This window comes from Ambystoma mexicanum, chromosome 1p (assembly GCF_040938575.1).
Source record: "Ambystoma mexicanum isolate Mex_15411 chromosome 1p, UKY_AmexF1_1, whole genome shotgun sequence".
NCBI lineage: Eukaryota > Metazoa > Chordata > Amphibia > Caudata > Ambystomatidae > Ambystoma > Ambystoma mexicanum.
Window position 1 is genome coordinate 1,122,576,448 of NC_090921.1, and position 25,547 is coordinate 1,122,601,994.

Sequence of the window (25,547 nt, forward strand, 5' to 3'; positions counted from 1 at the left end):
CAATCGTTTTTCTTTTAGTATAGGCCATTTTACTTTGACAAGCCCCCATAGGACTGCATTATTGTTATTTGATGGTCGTAGCTGGCTCCCATCTGTAGATTCAGGATTAGATAGGCGTTTACCACACAATTGTTTAAGTTCAATAAACATCCTTAAACTGTGGTCACTTGTGGCTGTCTTAATGTTGATACCATGCCTTCTTTACACTACTGACCTTGATTGATGTCACTCTGTGTGCTGTAAATGTTTTAGTACAAAATGAAATTGCTCACCTACGTTATTGCTGCTTGAATAACTTGATTCTAAAATTCTATTGAATGTTACCATTAGTTGCTACATATTTAGTGTGATTAATTTGCTTTGTGTATATATAAAAAATAATGTAATATAACTTTTAAGGGTGTGTTTACTTGAATACTTGCATTTACTGATTTCATTGTACTGCTCTACAGCTCACAGTACCACCAAGATAGTACCACTAAAATCAGCCTGGCTGCTCAGCCACTCTACCGACTTGTGTAGTACAGGCCTATGTTAAAAGTTGCGTCACCAATACCAAACTCATATGTCTTGTAAAGTCCCACACCAGTTGGACTCTACAAAATCTTCCCTAACACAGAAGAAACGCTTAACCCATTGAGTCATCTTAGCAGGTAGGAAGCCTTAATAGTCTAGAAGGAGGGTTGTAGTCTAGAAGGAGGGTGATACCCTGCCTTTTCTTTTCGTCTGGGCAGTCTGGGGTCACTGCTGTTTCCCCTCGTGGGACCGGTTTCTTCTAGCTAGCTGCTGCACTCCTAGTTGCTTGCATGTGGTGGTCAGGTTCCTATGCCCTCCAAGTGTCTTTGTCTTTGCTTTGGCTCCCATCTGGTGGGCCAGTCTCATAGCAAGCCAATCATTCTTTTGGATTGTCTGGGTAGTCTTGTATGGTTTGCAAGCTCCTGGGTGACCGGGTCCTGCAACTTGCCCTGTGTAAGGAAATATTTTCTTTTTGCTGCTTTCGCTCTGTAGACATTTATGGGGACCCTCGTTCCATATTTTTTGCTGCTGTTTTCAATTGACCTGACCTGTGGAACTAAGCCATTTTTCCTTTACTTACCTTAATACGCTCATTTGTTTTGGAGGGCAGTGATAAGTCGCTTTGGCAATCAGTGCGGGGTGACATCATGAATAGATGCATAACTGTAAAGTGCAGGTTCAATCCTCCTCGCACCTGTTGAGTCAGCTTTTGAATAACTTAATTCAGCTGGAGCATCACATTTTTATTTGTGCAAATTGTGCTTTGAGTAAATACTGTTTAGTAAAAAACACAATTTCACAATGTGCACACACGTTTTAAGTCAAATTTCATTAATCCTCACTGGCCGGACTACTCCAGTGAGGATGAATTTGATTGATTTAAGATGTGCAAATTATGAATTTGTGCTTTCAGTAAAAAAATAAAGCGACTACTCTCAAATAGCTTTCGAGGTCACATCAATTTCCACCACATAACTAGCACTGGGGCCGGTAGATAAAGCTCTCATATGTCTGCGATAGTCGCACAAAGAAATGGTTATCCAGCTAGTCAGAGCTGAAGTTCCTTCCCATAACAAGGTACACGAAGGTGCTGTGAGAATCCACTGACATGACAGTCGAATCCCAAAATATAATCATGTACTACTTGTCACAATGAACCTTTCATCATGAACAGATGTATTCACAGTGGAGACTGTCCGTGTAATTCTCAGGCAGCAGCCAGTCGGACTGGAGAGTCTGTCCTCCCTCACAAAAATCGATCAAGAATCTTCTGCAGTCTTTCAGTGTCCGTGCTGCCTTACTCAAAATGTAATCTTTTTTTATCCATCCCTTACGCCTTGTGCACGACACATCCCACCATGCCCCATCCTCTTTCCTGCACCAACTTTCTCTGTAGTCTCAAAGCAAACCGCATTCAGGCTGTGCTGCTCTCGCCCAGATGCAATGTGTGGCATACAGGTGTTAGAATCCCAACAGACCTGCATGCAATCCTTCATTTGTGCCATTACATGAAAACAGAAAATGAAGATCACAGTTTGCCACTACTTGCATGAACACTCGACCAGATTCACATTTTGGGAGTATGATAGAACAAGCATTGGCAATGCCAACAGTTTGAGATTTTGAGTAAGCATGTGAAAGGCATTTGCCAGGCACAGCTCTAGTGGTATTAACTACCCATTGTTGGTAGCGGGTGCAAAATGTTGAGAGTCTACGAGAATCGAATAGCAGTGCCTGGCAAAAGCTTAAAACCTATGCACAAGCCAAAAATGTTGGCTTTGCCATTTATTTTTTCAACAGGACAAAGTGAAGGACATGCAGAGTGCTTATAAATCAAATGGCTAAAATCAGGCCGGGTAAGGCATTTTTGTTACACCAGAAGCATGTTTACAAGTCATTAACTTTCAGAAGATTGCTTTGAACGAACACTGGCAGACACTTCGAATGCAAAGCCTGATGGTAAGGCTTGATTAAAGCGAGCTTACAGAGGACCCATGAGGAAGTGTTTTTGGTTGGGCAGAACTCAGAACAGGTGGGGATGGCTGTAAGGATTAGCATGGCTATTGGTAGGCAATGGGTGGCCACCAAACAACACCTACAGATTGTGTCCCTTGTCGTATGTCATTTCTCCCTACCTGTACTCCAATGCAATCGTTTCGGTTTCACAAGCAACACCTAATAGCCCAAACACGAAATAAATGATAAGCAGACCTGTTGCATAGTAAAGCTTGGGAGCAGCCACCTCGGCAATGCCTGAAGTATCCAGCCGGACACACACTTTCACAGAGTAATACAAGCCTAAATATGTCTCCTCTGGGGTTTGGCAGTTTCATTTCATGACTTAAAGTCAACAAAACGAAACATGTCATTATGCTGTTAAGTGCACAATTGACCTTCCACAAAATTATTCGGGATGAAATGAGTCTTCTGACTGAATCCAATTATGTTCCTTTTGCAAGGTTTAGAAACTGTGGATGGACAGGCTGCATCAGCAAAATAATGGCAGACACCAGAGAGACTCTGGTTTGGAAGCCCCACAGACAAAAAACAATCAAATGATGTTGATGATAGTAGTCAAGCAGTTGGAAAAAGGAAGTCATTGGATGAAATCCATCAGAAGCAAAATAAATACAACAAAACCAAGAGGCAGAGGCTTGTGCATGGGTCGAAGATTTTAAGTGGGCTGCTTTTGAGACATAGGTAACTGGGTATGATCCGGAGATGGGTCCAAAAAAAGATTGCACTGTTGTATTGCGGCATTTGCAGGAAGCATCCTAATTTCGTAGTCACAAAATCTTCCTTGTATGTTGGGATTACTGAAAAATGTAAGAGAAACTTTGGTATGTGTGAGAAACCAAAGGGTGTCTCACCTACTAGTACCCGGGGATCGATTTCTCTCCCTCTCTCTCCCTCACTCACTCTCTGGTGGCCAGGGCACGGCCATCGCCTTTGGATCCAGAAGACCCTGGGAGTGGACCAGTGCAGGAAGATCACTTCGGTGAAAGGTCTTCGGTAGTGGGGGGTGAGACGCAGTATTTCCCCCTTTCCTGTACACATGACCCATTCTATTTTATAGGATTCTCCAATGCCCCAACTCCCTCCCCCCCCCCACTTTTTACACAAACACTGGGCCGAGGAAGAGGGCGACAGAGTAAAGAGGCTAACCCTTACATATCTCATCGGACATGTCCCGCTAATCGGGTCAGGCAAAGTCAGGCACTTCACTTTAAGTGCATACATCTGATACCAATGAGTTCTCCTCACACGGATAAAAGGTGGAACAAAGAGACACTCTGAGCAACATAGAACATGAGCAAGAGCAGAACTTCTGGGGCAAAGACGAACATACTGGAGCAGAGCGACAGACTGAGGGGCGGGAGCAAAGCGTAGAGTACCCCAGAAGTTCCCTGCAGGAGGTCTTTGCTTCCAAAATACTGCGAAAGACACGTGGAAAAACCCAAATCCCAGACAAGAAGACAGCATTGTGTTTCAAGGACGCCAGCGACCCTCCCGGGTGAACGGCAGAGTTGGGGAGGCGAGGCCAAGGCTGTGGTATTAACCTTGACTCATGAATTAAAAACTGCCAAGACAAGAAAGAAATGCACACAGCCGGGGAGTTGGCAAGCAACATGAAAGACCGGTGTGTGTGAAGGAAAGATTGAAGCTGCAATAGTGTATCGCACAAGTAAACGCTGCACACGTGTGGATGAGATGCAAAAGAAGGCAGACCTGTGATGAACTTTGAAGTACTGATAGCTGTGAAACCAGCGATACAGAGAAGCAAACCGATGAAAATGAAGCCGGGAAAGGGGGGGCGGAGGGGCGGAGTAAAAAGGGGAACGTTGAACTTTTGCGTTTATGCCATCGAACTACTCAGAACAAGAGACACTGGGTCAAATAACACAATAGAGTGAGTCGAAGGGAAAGTCAAAGTTGTCCTACGGAGGTCTATAGTATAAGCCGCGCACATTCCAAAGTCTTCGACATCAGGAAAAGGTCTGAGCCCGACTGAGGAAGAGGGGAAGTGTGATAAATTAGGAGAAGGGAACCCCTAAAGGATGCGAATTAAACTTGAGGAATGGAATCCGTGCAAGTGTTGCGTTTGAAAGGTCCGAGCCCGACTGAGGGAGACCTACATTAACTTTTATTTAACCGCTTTTGTTTTGAGAACCTGAGCCAGAGAGTGTCATCTTGTCTACGAGGACCGCCTTACTCTGTGCTGTTTAAAGTGGGGAGGAGAGCCGACTCGGCCACATTTATTTTTGATATTCTAACACTGATTTTCCTTTGCATCCATATTCTCCTTTGAACACTTTTTGTAACAGAGATAGGGCAAGCATTAGGTTTTGCTAGTGTAGGCCATTTTGATTTGACGGACGGAACCAAGACTGTTTTATTTATTTGATGGTAGAGACTAATCCCATCCTAGCTATAGGGCAAAATAGGAGTTTTTCCAAGCCCCTGAAAACTGTATAAAGATGTTACAAATTGTACATTTCGTGTCAGTGTCAGACTTGTGATACCATGAAAAATGCATAATACATGCTGCTGCGGTAAAAAGGCCAAAATGACATGAATAGTCGAATCTGTTCAGAAAAAGCATGTAAAAAAATCTTTTGAATAGTTAGGTCTTGGAAAATCGCAAAGGCAAGGAGATTTTAGGGCGAGTGAGGACAATTTTGCATTGGCCTTGCCCTTCACAGAAAGTACAGGGATGTAGGAACTTTATTGCTATGTTCTTTGCAGTATACAGAAAATAAATATTTGACTGTGCAGGGCTGGTCACTGTGCACCATTTAACAAATAAACTTGGATTTTCTTTGAATACATTTTTGGAGAGGCAAGATCATTTTTTGGGGTCAGTAGGTGAAGTACAAAACTAGCCCTTTCGTGCTAGTGACATTTTTAAGAATTTGCAAGGCTTGTAATTGTATGCAACAAGACGACATGGATAAGATATATCCTCCAGAAAGATTTCCCAATGTATTTCATATTTAAGTTTGAGGGGAACTTAATTGCTTTTGTGATCTTGACCTTTTAATCTCATAATATTTGCAAAGTACGAACATTTTTCTTTGTGCTGTCTTTTTCCATTTATCTAAATGGGTCTGTACAAATATACATGTTTGTTCAGTTCCCTCACAAATTAAATACCACTTTGATTTCCATGCAATTTAAATTCAGCCAAGAGAAAGTGCCAAAGTGCTAAACATGGGCAATGTGTCAGCTAATATTTCACTAATGTTCGATTAACTTAAAAATTTGGGATTTGCCATAATCATCGTCTATTGTTTAAAATATGATTGGTTATTTAACAAAGAATTCTAATAGATAGTGTTTAAATCTTAGTCTTAATACATACCTTTACAAAACAGCTCAGTATTTGTCATTTCCATGTTCAATATTAAGGCACTTGGTGCACAGTGAGAAAGAAGACTTAGTTCAACAACTCCGACATGCACGTAACTAGGAGTTGCAGTTCCAGTTTTAAGGCACGCCAAACATGCCACCAGCATAATGTATGGCTACATGGAATTAAATAATTAAATACAATCTAATCAACAGGATCAGCACAAGAATCAACATCTTAACAAAACATGCATGCTATACTCCACTATAGCCAACTGTCTCCGTCATCTGTCTTTTTTAACTGGACTGCTCCTAGAAGGCACTGTGTTTGGGGCCCCAAGTCGTCCTTTGTTAGTTTCTGCTTTTTTTCCCTTTCCCACCCAAACTCCCATCTTTTAAGCACTGCTTCTATGGGAGCCAGACCAAGGGCAGTGACAAAGGGTGTCTCCCGTTAGCCTGTTGGCCTTCGGCCCTAGCCCTGTTCATAGTGCCACGACAGTTTGAGCATCGAAAAACATCATACAGGTAAGGTGAATCGACACTTAAAAGTTTCTCCCACATTCCTAGCACATAATTGTCTGAATCTACTGCATCTGTACAAGTAAATCTGTTTGGATCCTGATATCTATGCCTTAATACCTTAGCACGCAGCTAGAATAATTCCTATGCTAGCCACAAGTGTATAGTTAATTACGCTACAGAACGCATCAAACGCACACACTGGTCTGGCTCACTGTGTTTTTTGCTGTATACCTTATACATAGCCTTTTTAGACTCCTTGGTTTGTGTATGCACACCACAACTGTTGAACTTTTAATATTTGCCCTTGAACACCTAGCGCTACGTTGCATAGACTCATTGTCTTAGCCTACACAACAATTTTTAATTGGTACAGCTAACTATACTGCAAACCACATAACTAGATAGTTTCTTTTTTGTCGGAAATCCTAGCAATAAAATATTTGACCCATTGTGTTAAACCACACAACTAGCAATTATCAAGAATTAATCTTTGTGTTTTAGCATCCATTACATCTGCATCATCTGTATAGCTCACTATAATGCTAACCCCATAACAAAGCTAGAATGACCCTCTTTTTCCCCGAAATTCAAACTATAATCTAGAATAGCAATTATGTTGTGTTTAGACTAGCATTTATCCAGAGTGAATATGTCTAGCAACCAATACATCTAGATAGCTCATCATACCATTGACCCCATAACACACAGGTAGACAGACTGTTTTTTGCCTGAAATTACAGGTACAAATCTTCAACTTGTTGTGCTTAGCCTGTATGGCTAGCAACTATCTAAGACTCAATCTGCACAGCCAACAGTTGCCCCATGCATACATAACACATAAACCGCTAACCATGGAGTTAGACATCACAGCAACTTCGCTTCTCACCATAGTGCAACTGCATACCTAACACACAGCTGAATTTCACTCTGCAATAGCCTGCATACCAAGCACATAACCATTAAGACTTTGTTGGCGTGAACATACACACAACATGGAGCTACTTTGAATCATTACACTTTTATGGCTTTTTATACTACAAACATGCATATCTATCACTGGTCCACACCTTTAATCCCAGTGTAATCTACCACAAAGAGCAAGGAAGTGACAACACCCTAGTAGCCAATCACCAGCCAGTCCTCCCTCAACCAACTCCTCACTACTAAAATCGCGCATGCTTACATTTCCCACACTCCTACAGAAGACTAGGTCTAGTGTACTGAACAGATTCAGACCCTATCCATCTTCTCCCAACAACCATGCTGTCAATGTTTGCACTCCACAATCGAGGGGATGCCCATATGGCTAACCTGCCCAGTCGGTACCAACCACAAACAACTTAAGAGATTTTCATATCGACACACGGGCAACAGGCTACTTCCGTCCCTCCTTTCTTATAGAGCCATGTGCAGCGAGGCAAACGTTATTGGCAGAAGAGCGCTGTATAAGACCACTTTACATTACATCTGCTAGTAATGCAATCACAGTGCCTAATGCTCATCACTTCTAAGAATAAAGTTATCTACCTCCGAGCTCTCAACTCGTGCCCACGGACTGCTACCCTCTCCCCCAACGTTCTCCCTCACCCAGATTACCTTCCCTCGATGCAGATGGCTTTATCTTTGGGGTCCTCTGACAGAAAAGTCAATAATTCATCATCTAGTCTACCGTTACCACTGCCAGGAAAAACTTATTAAATAAACTCAAAAATCTGGATCCACCTCATCTAATACACTATTAAAAATTAATTTCCACTTTTTTGTCCTCAGCCTTCATGACTACTGCTCTGACCTCCTCCTCCACCTTCAGCATTACTCTTTAGTCCTTTACAATTTACGCTTTCTACGATTTCCCACATTTCTCCCCCCCACCACCTCTGTCTATCACCTTCATGCGCAGTAGTACTCCAATACCTCACCTTCTTTAAATACTGCCCCTATGTTTTCAAATCAATTCACTGTCTGCTTCCCTCTCTGGCTAAGACCTATGTTTAATGCCAAACGAGCACACCGCAGTTTACAGCCTTACTTAATCTGTCAATATCCTGTCCCAATGTGCTGCCCCTCACTTCTGTTCCTTTTACCTACCACTGCAACACCCTTTTTCAAATATAAAAAAACATAGCCACAACACACGACTTTAAGACTGCTCTAAAAAATCACCTATCCAGAAAAAGGGGCACAAGAGGGGTGCAAGAGAAGCACAGTGGCATCAGCCCCCCCCCACCTTAACCCTCTGCCTTCCATCCAACATCCCGCCTCCAAGGCTAAAAATATATGTAACTTTAGAATGCATTTTACTACTCCACGACCAGGCACCTGTCTTGTTAACATATCACTAACCCTTGTTGTAAGCACCCTGCATAGAGACTGCTCTGCACTCTGTCATTTTCCCTATTTACAGAAATGATCATCTAAGTGCTTGCCATTTTCTTAAGAAAACGAAAATACAAACATAACCTCTAACCACAGTCACATGACATGTCCGAGTTGCATCCAGACCGCATAAGCAGAATCTAGAGTACAACAACTTTTTAAGTTTCACAATTGAAGTACTTTAAGCTAAGATTAGTGGATATCTGGTCATAACATTTAGCACAGACCTTCATTCTTATAGACAAGGATGCTAAACAGTAATGCTCTAAAGAAACAAAAAGGATAAAACTTAGCAATGTTGAAAATTAAATCCATACCTTCTTCTTTTTGTCTTCTTTCTTTCGGTCTTCCTTCTTTTTACCATCTTTCTTTTTCTCCATCTTTATTTTGTCTACTTTCTTTTTATCCTCAACAACAAGCTTATCTTCTTTCTTTTTCTTCTTCTTCTTCTTGTCTTTATGCTTTTCGTGCTCCAGCCGATCCTCATAGAAGCTTGGATCATGCCCTAGTCTTGAAGCAGAGAGTTCTTTGACTTCACCGCCACCCACTTTAAGCACCAGTTTCAGAGGCTTTTCAATATATTCTTAGAAAAACATAAGAGAACAATAAGTATCCGAGAAAAGTAAATATTCTGCAGTAATTCAAGATGATAGCCAAGGACTATATCAACACAAAGCAATGACCCACCCAGGCAATTGAAAAATGAGTTTCTTTGTAGTTTTAACAGGCATTTTGCATACGATTTTAAAATAGTTTCAATATTATGTTCAAACAGGTTTGCAAAGGCTACTGCTCTTTTCTGTTGCTTTCGTAAATCTAAGATCAATGCTTAACTGGCATCAGAAAAAAGCAGTCCTCACTCTCTGGCTTAGCGACACACCAGCTATAACGAACCCTACAAGAATCCCACAACATGCCATCAAAAGGGAACCCAACAACGACCACCAACATTCAACAAGCACCTAACCGCTTCACCAGCAGGCACATACTACACCTTTACATTTATATCTACACTTACCCATATTTCTAGTTCCACCCCAACGATTTTTCTGCCCACCAACTGACCGACCATACTCGAAAAATGTCACCCTTTCACCTTAAAACACATTCAAACGCCAACTTACTGCAATCAAAGGCCTAGTCTACATCATAGGAAGACTACCAAACTATGGCTTTTGGTCCAAGTTTCAGCTCTATCACACTCCCTAACATTAGCAGCCAACACCTGCCAATGCACTTGTTACACTTTCAGTCCATGAGAGGCCACTCGTGATATCATACTCCTAAGTGACTACTCAATCCCGAAGAAGCACACCGACACACAGAATTGGGTACTACCAACATGCACCCATCAACACCACAGGTTTCGCGTCTGCCTCTCCCACTACTCGACTAACAACTGTGGTGGGTCAGATACAGGAGATTTACAAGAGGACATGTTTCAACACCACTTTTATTTAAGTCAAAGAAAACCTTCTCTAGGCAAGGAGTTCCCTTAAAGCACCAAATGGGTGCTTGTGAGGAGGATGAAAAAATAAACTCAGTCCCCTGTCAAACCCAAGCTATCCTAAACGCAGTCCTACCACTATAAAAAGACAGAAAGACTAACAGTTTTCCTCACCCCCACGCCCCCAAGTTAACCACTTAAGTGCTGGGGATTATTATGCTCGTCCTATTTGCATACAAATACATATAGCTCAGCATTTATCGGTGATGGCTCGTTTTTCTGAACCACACCAAAGACTTCCAGTTCTCTGGTTTAATAGTTTCACTGAACCAACAAAAGTGACTTTTCCAAAATTTACTCTAGGAATTCTAATGAACTCTATGAATTCTAATGAACAAACAACAACACAAAAAGGAAATGTTAGCCATACCTACAGCTTTATCAGCTAGTCCGAACAGTTCTTGATTTACCCAATACAGTGGATATATTAAGCCAAATACATTCTTCGCGTGTGTGGCTATAGGAAATTACAAAACACCACTCATCTTGTCCTTGATTGGATACTCCTACTTTCAGATTTGGAGTAGGCTGCGGGCTTGCTTAGCCCAACTTTGATTCTGGCTTTTGTCTTAGTTTCTCTTACCCCCTTCTGGGCTCTCCCGAGTATCAGCCCCATGTGTGCTACAGGCCTGCTTGCCCCTGTTTGGTTTGTAGTCTCTCTCGTCCTCTTCTGGGTTTTTCTGGTCATCACCCCTGGATGGTCTATGGGTATGCTAGGCACGCTGTGGGTGCGGTTTCTCTCAACCCTTCAGGGTCTTCTTGGTATCAGCCCTTTGAGGGATATGAGCTTGTGGGTCCCTGCTATGTTTGTGGTTTTGCTTACCCACCTCCTGGGGTATTCTGGTCATCAGCACCCCACTATCCTGGCAATGTCTTCGCTCGAGTGGCGGTGCTCCGTTGTGGTGGCATTATCACTGGCGCTGACCTATGCTCTTGTCTTGGCTTTGGACTGTGTGTCGGTTGCTTTGTCTTGGTCCTCTCCGCTGGTGCTGGAGGAGCAGGAGGTCGGTACCACTTCTGCCACAGTATGCAGCATCTTCACCCATAGGTCGCGTAATAGGCAGCGTGCCATGGGAATCCTTCGGTCCATGCCGACTGCTTGGCTTTTCACCTTCTGCTCCTCCTAAGGGGGTGGGACTTTAAAGAAACAGAGGGCGGGTGAGACGTGCACTCTAGTTCCCAGTGTTGAATACCTACTGCATTTCAAGTTGCTGTTCTCCTCTCTACATATTGGTTCAGAAGTCCAGGGCTTTAGAGGCAGCGGCACCGGGGTCACCATGCCCTACCCAGGAGAACCACATTATTGGTTTTCCCCCCCCTCCCCACACCAGGAAAAAAAAATTGAGCTTTTGGAGGGGAGTTGGTTCCTGGTTACCAAAAACAGCTACCAGAATTCCTTGAGACCAATTGAGACTAATCTGTAACACCTGAAAAGACAGCCTCCCTGAAGATTGTTAGAGACATGAAAGCACTTGGAGGAGAACAGCAACTTGAAATGCAGCAGGTATTCAACATTGGGAACTAGAGTGCGCGCCTCACCCTCGCTCCGTTTCTCTACATACAGGTGATGCAAGTGGCAAAATTACAAGCCAGGCATAACAAGTCACTTACCACCTGAATTCTACAAAAACACACAGCACACCATTTCTTTCTCGACAAGATTCAATTATCACTACCCATTGGCTAATGGCAAGTATACATTTTGAGCACTGACTGGTGATGGATTATATATTTGGCAATGCAGGGTTCAGATTTGCTGGGACCTATTTAGCTATTGCTTCTAGGAGAGCCTGGTTAGCTTAAAAGCAACAGCTACAAGGAGCTATTTTTGGCTACTCAGGCCAACCGATGCCAAATGAACACGCTTATGTGAAGTTTACTCTGTGCGTTTGGGACAATCTATAAATACACATTAGCACAAATCTATAGGACATTTTAAGCATAAAGGGATTATAATAACAATATTCTATGTTTCCATCTTATGAGGAAGTTAGATTCTCTGAACACTGTGTGCTAGCGCCTGTGGTAGCTCCTGGTCACTGGTTAATGCTGGATACCCAAGAGCTGCTTTTAGCTCCTGCTTAGCCAATGTTAATTAAGAGCCCTGTTAGCGTGGCTAAGTTCGAGCCGGTATATGTCCGGGTACAGAGGTGGGAGGGGTCAGACCCACAAAAAAAAAAAAAAATACTTAAAATCACTAAGGAAATTAAAAAAAAAAAACAACTTCATGCAACAAATTTGTAGCCTTGCATCAAAAAAAATAGAATACAACAGGTCATTGCCACATCCCGCAGTAACACAAACACCCTCCCAGAAACGAGCACCACAACAGCCAACAAAACACGCAATCGATTTGAACCTATAAGCAAGGAAATCTTCGACAATCTATTTAAAGATACCAACATAGCCGGATCTCCCAGTGACCCACCGGATATCTACAAAAAACTACCCTCTCACAAAACACCAGCCCTCTACATCCGCCTCCTAACGAACCCATCTCTAAACACTGGAATAGTACCAAAGTAATTCAAATCAGGGTACATCAAACCTCTCCTAATAGATGAGACAAGAAATACAAATGACCCGACTAAATAAAGGCCCATATCAAACCTACCATTCCCAGCGAAAATCCTGGAGAACCACGTCTATAAAGAACTACTCAATCAGAGAGAAAGCAACGGGATACTTGACCAATCCCAGGTCAGTTTCAGACCCATGGGGTGGGGGGGGGGGGAGGAACAAAATCGGCACTCCTCTCCATACGGATGACATAAAATTAACACAAACAACATCCAATCGGCACTTTCATACGATCAGGCACACAATCCTAATCAAGAGACTGGGACAATCCGGCATTCAAAGCTTTGCACTACGTTGGCTGAAATCGATCCTCACTGACCGAACATTCCACCAGTCACATCGAGCACAAAAAATATCACATGTACCACAAGGATCACGCCTCTCCCTAGTCCTCTTCAAGATCTATACGACAACCCTCTAACAAAACTCATTCAAATCCATTGACGGACAGCCTACAACTACATGGCCAACACCCAACTCATCTTCAAGATAACGAACGACAATGACCCAGACAACGCCTCAATAAATGCCTCACGGACAAACACCTGGCTGGCAAACAACAACCTCAAACTAAACCCAGCCAAAACAGAAATATTAATCAACCCACAAGAAAACAATCCAACAGAGACATCCCTCACATGGCGCCCGACCATGGGAACCCCACCGGAGACGTCAACGGCGATACAAATCTGGGAATCGTCATGGATAAAGGCCTTACCTTGGAACCACAAGTCAACGCAAGAGCTTAAAAAAAAAAAAAAAAAAAAACGTTTTACCTCCTCCGATTAAGAAAAGGAATCCTCCCTTTCATCTACTTTGCACACAGAACCCTCACAATCATCTCCAGTCTATCAAGGATAGACTACTCAAATCTATACCTGGGAATGCCCGAACGCCTCCCCAGAAAACTACAAAGCATAGAAAATACTGCAGCAAGACTACTCCTGAGACTAAATAGAAGAGACCACATCGCAACGGCCCTAAGAAGTCTACACTGGCCACCAATAAAGAAACACATCAACTTCAAAGCCCTCTGCATTACCCATAAATCACTACACGAAGGAGCCAAACTCATCCAAACGAAAATCACTAGATACCAGCCGAGAGGCTCAAGATCCAGCACCGACCTCCAAATAGAAACAAGACACTACAAGACAACAACATTCGGAGGAAATAACTTTTCCCGTCTTATAGCCAAAATGTGGATTTTGATCCCGATGGAAGACCGCCCCACTTTCTGGAAAAGTCTAAAAACCTGGCTTTTCAACTCGCCAATATAAACGCCAATCAACCACTAATCACTCCATGAACAGACTGCACAAGCCATACGATCCCTCCCTCTACAAACCCTAAACAAGGAAAAGATGGGATACATTTAGAATGGGAAACAACAGCAAAGCTACAAATAACCAGAGATCTCCGAAAAACCCATTAACCACATCTTCTTTAACACTCAAGCCACACTCCTCATAACATACTCCCAGCGGGTTAGTGAATGAACACACCAAAACACGCAAACCGCACATCAGAGTAACCAAGCTGCAAACCCAACAACCCCTGAGACAACAAACAACTCAAACATTGGACGCCGCCCTTCTGGCCCAAACAAGCCCAGTGCACAAACCAAAGCACATCCAGAAAACTCGCACCATATACGCCAGTTGGTACTGATTCTGCATGTATCAACAGATGAGCACAACATCTATCCTATCGATCTCTCCCTCACTAACCAACCATACCCATTTTTCCAGCATATTGATAGAGCCAAATTCTTTTTCCATTGCAGTTTACCTTTGATTTTCTGACATTTAGACATGCAAACCTCACGGGTCGTAAACAGCCAATCTTAACCGTTGAACAATCGCCCCAAGTTAAAGTGCCCTGGCCGCAGTAAATCATAACACCCTCCCACCTCAAGCTGACATCAGCAGACGCCAACTTTAAGCTTGTGCTCCGTTGTCACCACACCAGTGCACGTCTCATTCAAACGTCCTCTATGCGCTATGCGTGAATATTTGACTCCAAGCCCGAGTGAAAGCTCATTTCTGGAAACCGTTTGCATTTGCTGAAGCAAGAGAAAAAAATTGCTTTTGCATCCCGCAAGGAGCCGAAGAGCAAGTTATTTCGGCTTCCATGTGAAACAGAGGGTGTCAGTGGAATTCTGCAGCCTACACCGGCCGGGTAGTTGCAGCATTGTATTGGCATTAGACTTCTCTGGAAAAGTACTGAGATTTAATTGTGTACATCAGAGTGGGAAATATCTGACAAGGCTGGGAAAAGAATGTCACTTCTTTTGCTTCTGCTGGATTGAAAGAAGGTAGACGTATCTTCTTATTGCTCAATGTGTTAATATCCCTGCAAAAATATCGTGATACAAAAATATGCCATATTTTTGCGGCAATATTAACCTATGGGCCCTGCGGGGGACACCCCTGCAACCTGCACATTATTTTAAAATGTGAGGGGGGACACCACTGCAAACCCTGCTTCCACAAAATATCCTCCCCAAAAATATTGCCTATGGCGAGACAAACGGCCATATGTATGGCGAATATTTTTGGTGGGATATTTTGTAGGGATACCTCTTCTTATCCAGTCTGTTCCCGTGGTGAGCGTCCCTTTGCCAACCCAGGGTTCCAGTGAAGTTCTTGGAAAAAGATGAAGTGGTGCAAACAAAGACTAACAGTGATGTAATCCTTTCTTATATTCTGTAATTTTATTCTGTAACATTTGAGTTAATAAACGGCCAGATAAGCGCTAGTTTATAATCTAAATGAGAGAGCGAGTTCTTGTGTTCCAAACTGCCTTCCTGTTTATTTTGTGCATTGGGGAAACACATATTATATATAAAAGCACCGAGACTTGGGAGACCAAAACAGCCTCTTTGCTTGATAAATATTGTATCATAAGGGGTTTGTTGATCAGACAACACTGGGAGTTTCTCCTACCTTTTTGTCCATCTATTTAATTCTGAGCCCCCACGACTCCTTTTTGCTCTGTTCCGCTCCCTAACAACTACGATGAATAGAACCAAAAATGGTACTTACACTACCTCTTATGACTTTTCTCTACAAGCGTTCACTTTCAATATTACTACATCATTGATAAATGTCTTTGCTAAACCAGATATTAAATTGTATATTTACATAATTTGTTTTTTACAAGCACCAAAGAACTTTCCAACTTTGTGCTTATTTCTGCTGTATTTGGACTATGAGTTTTTATAAAGTGTCTATTTCTTCGCCTCATCATTTTCTTATACGTGCAATTTTAAAATAAAACATCAATGCATCATTTTATACGTACTAAATGTTGGTTTTCTCCCATAGTTGATTTTCTACTTTTTCAATCCTCAATTATGGCATCACTTCAACCATACCTTCAAAAGCCCGAGTATACTGAAGAGGAAATGCGTGACAGAGAAAGTCGGTGAAAGGATGTTAAATCGAATGAAAGTCGTGACAATTAGTTGCAGGATCCTGATCCTCGTTGCATGGAAGATGTTTCCACTTGGTGTACATGCCATCGATGTGAGGTAATGACAACTTTGCTGGAGAACCGCTGTTGCAAAGAAAACTCTGGCTGTTTGGCCTACTTAGCCAAAGAACCATCTGCACCAACATGTTGTCCAGCTGAATGACTTGAGGGCTGTCTGCCTTACAAGATCCCTGTTGAGAATGTTGATTCAGATGCACAAACTTATAGCAACTGTTCGCCCTAGTAATGAGTAAGTATTCTGTCTATCCGCGTTATCCGGGACAACCTTTCACTATAGCCTTTTATGCGGTTCTCCTAGCCCATTGCGATGTCAAGGGTTCAGTCACAATATATATCTTGAGATACTGAACAATGTATTGTTCTTTGTTCATGCTAAATGATTCCATCTTCTATTTTGAGAGTCAACAAAATAATGTTTGTGAATTATAAAATACGACCAAATTATCTTCGACGTGCCATACCTGCCTGTGTGATTCGAGCCATCCATGAACAATTTCCTAGTGCCTTCAGACAATACAATGAATTCTTACAGACAGTACCACTACCAGATCATTACTATATACCAACAACCTTTGTTTTTAAATGCAGTTTTCATTAAACTATTTTAATTTCAATAGAAAATATATAAGTCTAATAATTTGCCACTGTTTATTTTCATTATTTCAAGCTGTTTTCCTTGCAAATTTGAGGTTCTCTTATATGTTCCGCAACAAGGCACAAACCCTAAAGTCAAAATACAAAATACTCAGTACTTGCATTATAAGGGGGATTGCATTTCTTATTTTTATTATGTCTTCACATGTTGCTCTGAACTTCATTACATTCAATTTAGGAATACACAAGTCTTTTAAAACAAATCATCACGCTTTGACAGTCAAAGGAAATAATTATCCACCTAAGACCTGGTGTCTACATATCCCCTTAAAAGACCCCATCCCTGAAATCAACATATCAGTGTGACCTTTAACAAGGTGCCATGCCTATTCCGCTTGCTATGTCCAGATCCATCTCCCTCCCTTACCACTTGGGACCTGTGCTTGCAACGGGGCTGTGTGGATGGGAACGCACAAGGTGCCGAATACTATGTACAACGCAAATTGGTCTTTCAACTATGCATCATTGGCCACATGTTCACCCCAGACCCGGTGTCTCCACACTCCCCTTTGAAGACCCTGTCCCAGCAATCAACATATCTCTCTGGTCTTTGACTATGTGCCAGGCCTACTGCGCTCGCTACTTCCACATCCACCCCACTCCCTTAAAAAGGCAGTTCTCACTTGGGGTATGCACTCGCAATAGTCATTGGTATGTGCCCAAGTTCCTTTATGAAATTTTACAACATCAATCCTTCACCTTTTCAGTCTTTACACATACCCCCAAAACATGGCTTTCCAGATAGTATATCACGTCCATTTAAATAAAAAAAATAAAAAAATACCAATTGAATTTAAGTTCAAACAAATTCAAATGCACACCCACTTTTCAAAGTGTTTATAAAGTACTTCAAATCCTTAACAAGAAAATATATCTGCAGTCTACTACGGATATCATGGCAAGGCTTGTTCTCTTTGTTGCTGAATCTCCTCGTAGATTTTCACAGCTACAGGGAATTGAACTCTTGGTTATTACACTATTATCTTTTTCAAATTGATACATTTATAGTGCTTTTTACTCAATTTGCATCCACATTTTCTTTTCCGATATCTTAATTACTTCTCCATTTTCAATCTTTCAATGTATTCAATGTATTAGTGGATCTTGAATTCCAACATTAAATGATATGGTCTTTTTTTAAATATCTAATGTTTTTTCATCGCCCATATCTTTTTTTGGCACAATTGATGATCAAAGTACCAGTAATATGTTGGTTCGTGTGGCAGACCACTGACATAAACGTGGTTAGTCTATTGGGTCAGACTACCTTACAGGGCAGTTGCCAAACTGAAATGCGCTTTGTCTTTCCGAGGTTTTTATTGGGGAAATCAATCACTGTCATACTTTAATAGTTATCTTTTTAAAAATGTTTTTGCTAGATCTTCCAGAGTAAAAAACAATGCCTTGTATTGTTTTGGGGTGCCCTAATATCTGCCATGATAAGACTCCTGGCAAAGTAATGCACATTTTCCCAAAGGATATAATGATGTGTTATTTATATAGCGCCTTAATCCAAAGCGCTTTATTTACATACAATATCACCCAACTGAAATTGGTACTTTATCGACCTCGGAAGGATGAAAGGCCGAGTTGGCTTTGCCGTATTCAAACCTGCGACCTGCAGATCACACTCAGATCGCAGCGGCAAGCGCTCAACCCACTGCGCTATCTTATCGGCATACCAGATATGTGGTTGATACGAACTTGGTTGTTCAATTGTGGCTTTCCAGTATCGGAGATTGACAGCAGAGCCAAGGATGTCTTCGAAGACTGAGAGGAAATCTATTCCACGTCTGCAGAAGATATGTGCAAAACATTAAAGTTCACTAAAAATGGTCTTCCAACTGTATCATCACACAAAGTGTCAGGTGAGTAGTAAACATGAATGATTAATATTGATCACACAATCTCTTGAATGTGTGTGCCAATTGCTAATGGGATTGTAGGCTAGAGGTTTTGGGGGAATATTGGTATTTATATTTTACCGTCAATTTTTCAATTCTATGTCAAGACCGGAGGCAAGCATTGTGCTTACTTCTTTAATTACTGCTTCCAACAGCTTTTTAAAACTCTTACATTTTTTTATGCTCTTTTTTTTAAATTTATTTTTTTAACATTTGCCACTGGCTGTAGAATGAAAAATCTGTTTTAAACAACAAGAGAGGAGAAATATTGAATCCCCATGATCCTCTCCTCCTTGGTAGTCTTGAGGCGCTCTCTTGCACTCCTCCAATCAGGACACCCTTCATAGTACATAACATGCCCCCACTAGGTCCTTTCCTCTTCTTTTTTGCTGCTCTCTGACAGCTACGTGCTCCTTTATTTGATTCCCTATGACATACACTATATAGTGTTGATTTGCCTTTTATTAGCTTAACAAACGTAAGAGTACGAGTTACATCAATTGTAGCGCACTGTTCTTTTCACTAGAATAGTCAGCGCATTAATTTTGTGCCTCATAGTCACGGCGAGCGACCTCAATAGGAAAGGACTTGAATAACATAGTGAAGCAGACCGGGCCCGCGAGTGAACTCACTCACCTGAGGGCTCCGGTCTGCACACTCATTTCGATTGGGCATACCTCTTTTCCTCTTCAGAGGTTGGCTACAGCAGCGTGCGCAGCCCCCTGGGATGAAGGCTGATGCGAAGTACACAATATGTAATGCGCATTAATGGTATATCTTACGAAGGAGCCGACAAAGAGCTCCTCATAGAACGCTAGCCTTTTCCAGCGTTTCTACAGTCCTACGAAGCCAGGAATTCAAAACGCTTGCAACACGCCCCCTCAGGCATCATAAATGTATTCTTTTTAAATCAATTTTACAACATGGTATACTCTTCGTCTTGGAAAATAAGGCTGCAAAGCACACAACCCCTCGCAAAGGAAGTGAGAGACCATTAACCACCCCACCTTTGCCTGCCCATAAAGCGGCCATGGCCTGTGACAGGGGGACTAGAGATGGGGCGAAGACAGCAAGCAAGACAGAGGAAGAGGAGGCAGACCTCTCCCAGAGTTTCAAGAAAGTACTAGGGGACTCCTTAGTACAAGCAGTCGGGCAAGATGTTAAACCCCTTCAGGACAGGCTACAAGTCCTGGAAGACATATTGGGCAACAGAGCAGGCAAAAAAGACTACCCAGGTGAGGACCTTCCACAAAAGAACCCATAAAAGAGGGTGATAAGGGGAGCAAAAACTGCCCAGAAGACAAAAGCCTCTTCTACTCCCCCGGGCACAATGATGGGGATAAAAAAAGAAGCCCCAGGAGGCGGCTCATGCTTTCAATAGACTTAAGAACGCTTTATTGCTGAAATCAGCCATGTCCAGCCTCGAAACTCCCACCGCAGGTGCAGAAAATACAGGGAAAGCAGAGACGTCCACAGATGAGGACGATCAATACGATGAAGAAGATGATGATGATGATGCAAGCAACGACACGCAGGGAGTAGCTACCTGCGAGCCTGAAGCCAACAGTGTGGACGTACCTCAGGATGAAGAAGAGATGTCGACACGCGTAGGCACCCAAAGTCAACAGACTGGGCCCCTTCACCAAGGGCAGCCCTTTACATGGAACAGAAAATGCGCAAACCACTAGAAAAAGAGACCAGATTCTGCCTAAGAGTGGAGTGTCCTAGACCAGAGCTGGCAGGAAAGTAGCAGATACGCCAGAGCTCGAGCCAAAGATGCTCACCTTCGTGATTAAGGCAGGAAAAGACGCCAGAAAAGGAATAGATCAAGCATGGAAATCCTGACAAGACAAAATATTAGACCTGGCAGAGCCCATAGCGAAAATTATGGACCTCGCAGGCAGGGCAAGAAATACAGGAGAACCACTGGACCTCAAGTTCTAGAGAGCTGAATTGCGCAATTTCATCCGAGAGGCGCAGAAGCATGCCCCTGAAAATAGACAATAAATTAGGTGACCTAGCATCCTACGAAGCAGGCGAAAGAGCCCAAGGGTTGCTTTTCGGCAAAGCCTTCATGAAAGAGATTGTTATTCAGAAACCTGTGCAGTTCCCTTAGGGACCACTGCAAAAAGTTTAAGACCACAGGAGTAAGCAGTAAACCCAATTGGTAGCAGTCTGCACCCCCCAGATTTACCTGGTAGCTGTGGCTGAGCAGTCAGACTTCTCTCAAGAAGATTTAGGCAGTATACAGCGTATACACAATAGGGCTAAAAATACAGTAGAACAACCAAACACTGACCAGAGCTTTGGTATAAAAGTATAGAATTATTTATTTAAAAACACACTTATGAAAATACACTGGCACTAATATATCAAGCAAGTTCCAACACTGTCACTATACGTATATACACCTCCCCAATTAATTATTCGACAAGTCTAGGTTAAGACACCACTTATTTAGCAAAACAGAGGTGAGCGCGTAACCGTAGATGGCACTCTAATAATTTGTTTAAAAAGGGAGAGAAAAAGCAGAGTAGGAAAATAACACAGTACCAAGACTTTTAAGAAACCACAGCAAATCAAGAAAGGCAGGGTCTACTGTAGAGCAAAAAGTTCATAGGCCAGGCCCACTCTTGGAGAGAGCAAGGCAGAACGTGCCCAAGATCACACAGTGAAAATGCACTCAAAGTCTTTGCAGAAAAGTTAAAGAGGTTGAATCAGTTCAGAAAGGCAAAGTTTAGCAGATCTGAGGTCAACCCAGTTAGAAAGTCAAGGATTTGCGGGACACCTTGGACAATCTGTTGCAAGGGAGACCAGGCGGGACAGTACCTGAAATGGTGAGAAAGCTCCAGCGGTGGCAGTTGTTCCTGGCAGCGGGTGCAAGTCGTGGCTTCGTCCAGGGGAAGAGATGATCTCGACGAGGAAGAAAGCTGGAGGTCGTGGCACTGCCAGGGAAGAAACCAGCCGCGGAGTTCCCGATTAAAAAGGTACGACCCTTTTATTCGCGGTAGTGGTGAAGCATGGCTATCCGGCCGCCTGGGTGCTTGGCACGGGCGATTCGACCACGAGACGTTCCAGGAAGGCGAAAAAGGCAAACTGGTTGGTCCCACCAGCTCAAAGGGAAGCAGACTCTCCTGGAAGAAGATCTCCTCTGTCGTCAGGGAAGTGGTAAGTTCGTACAGCAGGGCTCCACCGGTGGCGTCGTCGTCGTAGATGGCTCAGCTTCTCCCCTCTTCGGATTCTTTAGGTCCTGTGGCGACTTCTCAAGTTCCAGTCCCCAAGGTGCTGCTTTTATGCAGAAAAACTCCCATTCAACAGCCTAGCTGTCACTCAAACATGCTAAGTGGTGAGCCGGGCGGCTCACCACTGGGACAATCACAGAAGAGTGCGACTTGAGTTGCCAAGACAACTCAGTCCAGGGTGCCTAATCCCGCTCCCACACATCCTGTAGACCCCAGACAGAGTGGTACCATTTGGAGTGCTTCTGTGGAGAAGCCCGCCAAAAAGTGGAACAAAGGGCTCGACTTGGGTTAGAGTTTCAGAGGCGAACACAAACGCCATTTTAAAACCGTGTCCTGGCAAAAAGACCCAACCGGGGAATAAATATTAAATAAATAACCTGGCGGTATCTTGAACATTGCACCAAAAAGTGGTGCGTTTAAAATCAATGTGAAAATCCCATAAGAAATATTCCGGTGGAATATTTCGCGTGGCATCCACTGCCACCAGCCAGAAACTTGACAAGGGGGGGACTGGCCCTTGGAAAACAGACCCAGGGGCAATCGAATTACCCCTACCAGTATTTCCACAATATGCTGGTTTGTACTGGTTCTGTTCACAATTTGAAACTAGTAAAGCCAATGGTGACTTTACATGCCCTGGGAGACAGAAGTCAGCCCCAGGGTATGGAGTCTATGTTTGGGGGTCACTGAGACACTCCTGTGTTACTGCACTGAGGGTGCTGTGTAACACACATACCAAAAACACATGAAGCCCTATGGCGTAAAAGACCCCATAGCCCATAAAACACATTTACAGTCAAAGGACATTCTCAAATCATGCCTAAGAGTGGGAGAAAAGGAGTCTCACTCTTAGCAGGAGAAAAAAATAAACCCCAAAAATCCAGCAACGCTGCTGGGGGGACTCACTAGGTTTGGGAAATTAGCCTCAACAGAGAATTTTCCCCAACTGAGATGAACAAATTTGTAGGAACATTCACAGCACTTGAAAAATCCCCAACCTCCATACTGAAAGTATTTCCCAGGAGAGTTTTTGCAGGAGCGGGCCGACACAGGGGCCAGCCAACTGGCCGTTTCAACTCACAAAGAAGGCCCCAAGGCCTGAGAGCACAATATTGGTAACTAGTCAATAAGATGCTTTCCCCCCCCCACAGACGTCGAGGATATAGAGGACGCAGGGGTTGCGGATATTACAGGCAGCAAGGGATCCCCTCAGGTAAGAGTGCGCAAAACACACTACCATCCAGTAGGGTGGTGGACAAGGCTTTTTGTGAGCCAATTGGCGTGAGCTGTCTTGCGACACGTGGGTTCTGCAAACCATAGTGGGGTTCCGGCTAAAATGTATGGCGACTCCCAAGCAATCGCGTCCTCCCCCGCTCATACACATCGCAAACAGAAAGCGTTCTGTTAGTTCTTAGTTAATCGCAAGGACAAAGTACGCCCAGTGATAAATCTGAAAGAACCAAACAGTTGGCTGCTTTATAGGCATTTCAAGATGGAGGGGATCCATCTTCGAGGGGACATGCTCAGGAATTATGACTGGATAGCAAACTAGAACTAAAAGACGCATACCTTATGGTAACCATAGCAGCAGAGCACCGACCTTTCTTGAGGTTCATCTGGAGGAGACAAGCCTGGCAGTTCAGGAGTCTTCCCTTCAGCCTCGCTACAGTTCCATGGACCTTTACCAAACTGAGGAGGCCAGTATCAGCCGAGAACAAGGAATTCGAATGTATACTTCAACGACATCCTGCTCATGGCAAGTGACAGAGAAAGGCTAACCAAGAAATGATAGTGGGCAATCTGGACCATAACAGGATTAGGTTTCCTAGTAAACAAAGAAAACTCTGCCCTAGCCCCCAGCAAGAGGACAGAATTCCTAGGATTTGTGATGGATACCCAGAAGGCGACTTTAGAACTCCCCGTACCCAAAATTAGAGCGATAAAGAAGGATCCGAGAGTGCTCTCAAGAGTCCGGTTATATCGCTTTGGAATCTAGCCAGAGAAGCGGATCTACTCGCGGCCTCTATTTAAACAATCATTCCTGGACCCCTACACTACCGAGCCCTTCAGAGGCTCAAGATCAAATGCCTCCCGAAAGGTATGCGCTACCATCAATTGGTGCTGCTAGACAAAGACAGCAAATCAGAACTGCTATGGTGGCTTCACAACATGGAAGCTTGGAACAGAACACAGTAGCGTATAGGAACTCCCAATATCTGCAGGACTCAAGCGACTGGAAACTACGCAAGTCTGTATTTGCGAGATTACAGCAGGTGTGGGGACCATCAAGTACAGACCACTTCGTATCGAGACTCAACACCCAGCAGCCTCAGTACTTCAGCTGGAGGCTGGATCCAGAGACACTCGGAACAGACGCCTTCCTACACAACTGGCAGATCAAGTCCATTCTGCTTTTTCCCCCATTCGCGATACTGGCGAGGGTACTAACAAATGTATGCAGCGACAGAGCAGAAATAGTGATAGTGACACCAAAATGGAGATCGCAAGCATGGTTTCCAGTTCTGATGGAACTTTCTTCAGATTTCCCCTAGAGGATTCCGCAGCAAGCGGATCTCCTACCGAATCTGTCAAGGTCGGAACATCCACTAGTGCAGGAGCAAACCCTAGCCTTGATCGCATGCAGAGTTTCAGGTGCAGATGGCATTTGCCAGGACTTTCAAAAGAAGCTACAGAGCTCATCGGAGTGTCCTAGGCTCCGTCCACCATTAGGAACTATAGTACCGCTAGGCAAGCCTGGGAGATATGGTACGGTGGGGGGTCGGAAGGTTTTCCTCCTTTTTCAGCCCCTATAGTGCAGTTGATGAACTTTCTAGCGAGCCTGCCCAGCCAAGGAAGAGCTTTCAGGACAGTAGGAGTATAAATATCAGCCTTCTCGGCCGGACACGAGTTAGTCGATGGTGCACAATTAGAAGAGCATCCAGCTGTAGCAAGATTAATTAAGGGAGTGAAAGTAAGCGAACCTCCTCAGCCGATGTATTATTCCTTGTGGGATGTGAACTTGCTGCTAAACCTTTTTAACAATAGCCGAATAACGACCTCCTGTCAACAAAACAGCAATCAGGGAAGCTAGCGACCCTACTTTGTCTAGTATCTGTAGACATGTGTCAGACATAAAAGCATTAGTGATTAACAAGAAGGTTTTTTAGCCAGGAGTGGCGTTTAGTATTGCGCAGTGCACAAAGATCGGCTCGGCAGTCATCTTGTACCCCTATTTTCCAAATAAGAGCAAGTTATGCATAGCCCAGTGCATTAAAAGTTACGAATCCGCAACAGCAGGGGTACGGCGGCAGAGCGTAGCCCAATGAATCATTGATAGCACGCAGGAAACCATATCACGCGGTAGCAACAGCTAAGCAAGATGGGTGAGAGAGATAATGA

At 43.4% G+C, this 25,547-nt stretch overlaps 1 protein-coding gene across 2 annotated transcripts in view; it reads right to left on the reverse strand.

Annotated features, from left to right (window-relative positions):
- BRD7 (bromodomain containing 7) overlaps positions 1 to 25,547 on the reverse strand; it is a 718,458-nt gene that overhangs the window by 648,430 nt on the left and 44,481 nt on the right. For both annotated transcript variants that reach the window (XM_069604773.1, XM_069604774.1), the window contains exon 2: positions 9,081 to 9,346. In XM_069604773.1, the coding sequence (XP_069460874.1) occupies positions 9,081 to 9,346 (266 nt within the window). The remainder of the gene's footprint in view (positions 1 to 9,080; positions 9,347 to 25,547) is intronic.